This window comes from Polyergus mexicanus, unplaced genomic scaffold (assembly GCF_030449975.1).
Source record: "Polyergus mexicanus isolate NDT 795.1 unplaced genomic scaffold, iyPolMexi1.0 SCAF_8, whole genome shotgun sequence".
NCBI lineage: Eukaryota > Metazoa > Arthropoda > Insecta > Hymenoptera > Formicidae > Polyergus > Polyergus mexicanus.
The window spans coordinates 5,785,847-5,792,327 of record NW_027223328.1 but is presented as its reverse complement, the minus strand read 5'-3'; the positions used below and the strand labels follow the sequence as shown (position 1 = coordinate 5,792,327).

At 30.8% G+C, this 6,481-nt stretch overlaps 1 protein-coding gene across 1 annotated transcript; it reads left to right on the top strand.

Moving 5' to 3' along the window:
* The first annotated feature begins 553 nt into the window (after positions 1–553).
* Positions 554–6,236, top strand: LOC138935242 (putative uncharacterized protein DDB_G0282133). The gene is made up of 6 exons (XM_070299693.1): positions 554–651; positions 2,833–3,038; positions 3,323–4,798; positions 4,952–5,395; positions 5,503–5,553; positions 6,202–6,236. Exons 1-6 carry the CDS (start codon positions 554–556, stop codon positions 6,234–6,236), a joined length of 2,310 nt encoding a protein of 769 aa, XP_070155794.1.
* Positions 6,237–6,481: the final 245 nt, after the last annotated feature.

Below are 6,481 nucleotides of genomic sequence, written 5' to 3'. Positions count from 1 at the left end.
GGATCGCTGTCGTCCGATAACGCGACGTCTCTGCGTCGCGCGCTATCGCTGTTTCAAGAATACTACCAATTGTCGGGAAACAGTGCGTTAGACGCCGTTACGCTTCACCTTATGCGCAAACCGCGATGCGGTCTCGCGGACATTCCCGATCGCGCGAAACTGGCCGAAAACGCATCTCACGTGGAATTTTCAGGTGGCTAGCAAGGAAATCTCGCGAACGGTCGAAGCGGCGTTCGCGTTATGGGCAGCGAATTCGTCGCTAAACTTCGCGCGCGACCCGCTACGCCCTGATATACTGATATCGTATCGAACGGGCGCGCACACTTACGCAAATCGTCGGAACGTCGGCATTTGCCCGGCGACCTTCGACGGTCCGGGAGGAGCCCTAGCTCACGCGTTCTTTCCCTCTGGAGCGACCGACTTCACGTCGAAGATACACGTCGATAATTCGGAACCGTGGCACGTGTATCTAAACAAGAATCCTTCCAACACGCATCACCTGCTGCAAACGCTAACGCACGAGATCGGCCACGCATTGGGTCTACAGCACAGCATGCGCAATGACTCTATAATGTTCCCGTATATACCCGACATCGAGAATCAATTTCCGGTTAAGCTGAGCATAGAGGACATTCTCGCTATACAGAATCTGTACGGATCTCACGACGATGGAAATCCGACGGCGAGAAGCCTTCACTTGCGCACAGTACAATTGGACACGTTGCAATCGCACACTGTGATATTAGACACATAAAGTTGCGCACCGTTCGATTGGACACATTTCAATTGCGCACGGTTAGTTTAGACACATGTTATTTGCGCACCGTTCAATTGGACACGTTGCTTTTGGACACAACACATATTTTTGTATAATTTAAAATACACACGCATGTATGCATGTATAATTTTGAAATTTTTTGACATTTATTATTAATTTCATTTGGTAAATAAACGTTTGTTACTGTTTGTTTACACACAGTTCTTTTGCGCACAGTTCTTTTGCACACATTTCTTTTGCGCACATTTCTTTCGCGCACAGTTCTTTTGCGCACATTTCTTTTACGCACAGTTCTTTTACGCACAGTTCTTTTACGCACAGTTCTTTTGCGCACATTTCGATCAAGCGTATCGCATCTGAATATTCATACATTCTAACTGTTGATATATTTAAGAAAAGGCTGTTACAACTGTGATTTCTTGCTGTCAGATTTGCTGTAATCACTTATAATTAGAAAAAGAAGATGAAAAAGCTTATAATAATAAACATATTTCTACTTTTTATATGGTACGTGCTGTCCATAAATAATAATTAATAATTTTATTATACCATTTTGTATCTTTGCCTTGGACATAGTTATTATGACAGATTTTCTAACCTCTCGTAATGACACAGCGTAATAATTAATTTTTTATTTTTAAAGAGTCAATCTTGACTGTAAATTCTCCAAATCTTTTTTTCCGGTCGGTGTCATTGCACACGTAACAGATACAACGTAATGTAATCAAGAAGTAAGAAAACATATCAGTTAAATATAAAGTTAAATTAATTGTAATTTTCATCTGAGATAAATTCTTCTTTGAACTTCAATTAGATACATCACAATTTCAGTAAGTATTGTGTATTCAAATACTTCGAAATAAGACAAGAATGCAGTTTAATGATATTCCTAGCAATAGTCCAAGAAGTAATAGATCTTTCTTATTTTCAGTGATGAATCATATCTTTGTTATAGATAGCATATCATGGTATTTTGTGCAATATCTCCATCAGTTCCGTAAAAGAATTCTGTGTATGAAATTCTAATATATTATGCTATTTATTAACATTTTTTAACGCCTATTTCAGATATAAGAGAACTGAGAGCCACATATCCTACGCATCTATAGTAATTTGCACAGCAGATCTGTCATGGAGCACTAGAAAAGAATTGATTAACAAAGCACGAGATTCTTTTAAGCGAGAGTTTACTATAATTTTCTCCGCTATTAGAATTCTGTGAAATGTTATGAAAGTATCAACAATCATCTATTTATATTTTTGGGAAATTAATCTTTTATTCTCAAAGCATGTTTGTACAATGACATTTATTGTCCATTACAAGCAATCATAACAAAACTCTACAAAAAGCTACATCATACTATATATATATATATATATATATATATATATATATATATATATATATATATATATCTGAAGTACATAAAATTATGTATTTATATTATATAGTATAATATCAATACTTGTGAAAGTTGTCAATAATGAAAATATATATGTATATATTTTATTTCTAAACCAGATTTTTTATTAGATATATAAACAAACTTTATACATATGAGAGTTTACAACATATATGAATAATTAACTTCTTATATAAAAAATTTCTTAAAATGTTGTTTTTCTTGCAAACATCTTTTTGTCAAAAATACTTTTTTCGCTAGTTTAAGAAAGTTTTACTTTATTATTTTATATCCGCGATAGTTTATAACTCAAGTTTTTCACATCTGTATAAACACACACATATACATATATGCACAGTTTTGTTTTAACATGGTTGTTTTTTCTATTTTCATAAATATACTATAAATTGCTTATGTGTCTGTATTATATGCTCTATAAATTACTATATTGTTGAGAATATTTTACTTTTTTTGGTGGCGAAAGAAATTTTTATGCAAAGGATATTTTCTACTTGTTGAGCTGCAGATATTTTTTAATTTTTTATTTCCACTTTTCTTTTTGTGATTAGTTTACATCAAAATTTATTATATGCCTTTTTATATAATATGTAAAAGTTATATCATAAATATGTATATTATATTTGATTATAGGTATGAATCTCAAAGCGACCTGCTAAATTTATCTATATTTGACGAAGAATCAATTTTAAAACAGATTAAAAATAATGAAAAGAAAGGAAACTATTTGTTAAACTATAATGATATTAACAATATATCTTTTATAATGGATGAATCAATGCTTCTCAATAATACATATGCGATAGAAAATTTTCCTGAAATAGAAAATACTATCAATAGTAAATTAATAATAATTTTTATTTTATTAATATTTTGCTTAAATATCATATTTATGTTTTATTAAAACATTGTTATTCAATTCACATTATACAATGGTTAATTCATGCTATAAATAATGTATATGTATATATTTATATATATACATTATACATATGTGATATATGTGACATATATATATATATGTATATATAATGATATTTAATATATAGTATATTATACATATACATATAAAATGAGCTAATATACTTAATTAAACATACAGTAAAATTTTAATATTTAATAGAATTAGAAAATATAAAACAAACGGAAGATAAACTGGAGGAAGAACAAAATACCGAAAATATCAAAGATGATAACAATCTTGATAGAGATTATGAACCATCGGAAGATTCAACAAGTGATATTGATTATGAAAGCAATGACGGCGAGCTAAGCAACGAACTTATAAACGAAAATGAAACAAATACATCTAATAATTTACGCAGATCGACTTTATTAAATCTATCGTCAACGGCAAATGCACCGGGTACGTCGGGATGTGATGATGCACAGCTTACAATTGATAATTCTTGTAGTGGCATAAAGAAATGCTACTGTCTTTTTTGTAAATTACCAAAATCAAAAATTGCAAGACATTTAGAAAATGTACATTGTAATGAAGAAGATGTTAAAAAATTCGCTCAATTGCCAAAAGGATGTCTTGAACGTAAAAGAATAATTGAAACAATACGCCGGCAAGGAGAATTTCAATTAAATACGGATAAAATGTTAAATGATGGCAAATTACATGTTGTTAGACAACCGAACATTAAATTTAATAAGAAAGCTAGTGAATATGGAGTGTGTATCAAATGCTATGGATTTTTTTCGAAGAACACCTTACGTAATCATACTCGAAAGTGTGTAAATTTAAAATATCCTAAAAATCGAACAATTACAGTTTTGGGACGGACAATTCTCGGAAGAATTAATGAAATAGCTTCTCAAACTCTAAAAAAAATGATTTTTCCGGTATTAAGAGAAGATTCTATTACACGTCTCATAAGATATGACGAGTTAATTATTCGATATGGTAATAAACTTTGTATGAAATATAAGCCTCAGCATCAACACTATATGGTGCGAAACAGATTACGAACACTTGGACGGTTTCTACAAGCATTAAAAAACATAAATAATGAAATTACGGATTTTGCCTCATTGTATCAGCCAAAATATTACGATGACTGCATTAAAGCAGTATATCAAGTAGCTCGATATAATCTAGAAACTCAGAAATTTGGTGCTGCTTCTACAGCATTTCAATTAGGTACATTATTAAAAGAAGTCGGTGAATTATGGCGATCACAATGTATTAAAAATCACGATTCTATTAAAAAGATTCTAGTTGAAGATTTTCTTTCGCTTCGTAAAGAAGACTTTGGCCATTCAGTTAATAAAACAGTAATGGAAACAAGAGCACATATCACACGACAAAAAGTGGAAATAGCTCCAAGCATAAACGATATAAAAAAGCTTTATAATTATGTAAATACTAAGAGATGTGAAGCATATAAGATTTTGAAAGAGAAATTTTCTTATAATGTATGGCAAGTTCTGGGTGAATGTACATTAATTTCTATGCAAATATATAACAGAAAACGTGCAGGTGAAATACAAAGAATATTATTGGAAGATTTTTATACTTATGAAGATTTAAATGAACAAAGTGATCCGGATCTTTTTAAATCCCTTTCAGATTCAGCCAAAGAAATTGCACGTAAATATGTGCGATTTCAAATTAGAGGGAAGTTAGGTCGTCCTGTTCCCGTTTTATTACAATCTGATGTTTTAGATTGTATAAAATTATTTATACAATGCCGAAATCAGGCTAATGTACATCCAAAAAATCCATATATTTTTGGAATAGCAGGTTTCAATAAGCAAAGATTTAAATTTTTAAGAGCGTGTGACCAGATGCGGAAATTTGCATATGAGTGTGGAGCTGATCATCCTGAAAGACTACGTGGTACTCTTCTTAGAAAACATATCGCAACTAATTGTCACAAATTAAAATTAACAGAATATGAAGTATACGAATTAGCGAATTTTATGGGACACCAAGAAAATATACATAAAAAGTACTATAGATTACCTCAAAAAGAAGCTGATATTCTTAATATCAGTAAATATCTGGAAGCTGCACTCGGTACAAATAATAGTAACTCTGATATAGATAGCTCTGATATAGATGATAGCAATACTCATGACCATGATAAAGATAGTATCAGCTATAATAATAGTGATATCAGCTTAAATGATACTAATGCTGACGATGATCTAGCTAATAATAATTTAGATAATAATAACACGCAAGGTATGAAATAGCAATCATTATCGCTGCTTTATAGATATTAAATTTTATATAAAAAGAAAACAATTGTTTTTATATAGATATAATTAACAATACTATATTATTTATAGAATCTTCCTATCTACTTATTAACAACAATCTCGCTCCGAAAAGAAAGAAAAGTAAGATTACAAAAGATCTAAAAAAATTATATAACAGTAAGTGTGTTAATTCTATACATGATTGAATTCGAAATCATTCATTTACGCATTATTTTAATTTTACATATATACTTCTATCCTATATACATATTTAATAAGTTAAAGTTTTATAATTATCATTATATATTGACGTACAAGTTTTATTTAGATTAATTATCTAATTCTATATATATATATTGTTGCGTCCCTACGGGTCGTCTGTGACCGTTATTCCTGAATCTGCTGTACCCGTCTCCGGGAGAACGTTGCTAAGGGTTGTTGTTAAACAACGGCGTTCATCTGAAGCAGGGTTGGGAAGTAACGCGTTACTTGTAACGCCGTTACCGTTACAGTTACTTTTGTTCGGTAACTGTAACGGTAATGGCGTTACCAATTTTATTTGTAACGGAAAAAGTAATTTCGTTACATTTTTCGGTAACGAGTAACGAATTTAACAGTTTTATCGTTACTTTTTTCAAATTTTTTGATTTATTTAAGATATTATTCTTGCTATTGTGCGTGATAAAATTTTTATCTTAACCGTAAAGCCGTAAGCAAATCGACCAATTAGCATTCTTATTATGTTGTAAAAATGCTTGAATGTGATTGATCAACTTATGGCTTTTGCAGACCAATGCGATGACGCGACACGCGATATCCAATGAGAGCTTTATCTTTTCGGAAAAGCAGAGCTCTCATTTACTACCAGTTCTAAGTACCTTGCAACGAAAATTAGAAAATCTCAATAAATCTGACCTTATAGATTGCCATTCATTAGTTGAAGCTATTCAGCAAGGTTTAAATAAAAAGTAACTTATTAATTTGATTAATACATATGTTATTTAATTTTAAATAAGGATTTAATTGAAAAATATTATTTTATTTTAAACTATTGATTCAAAAGTATTAA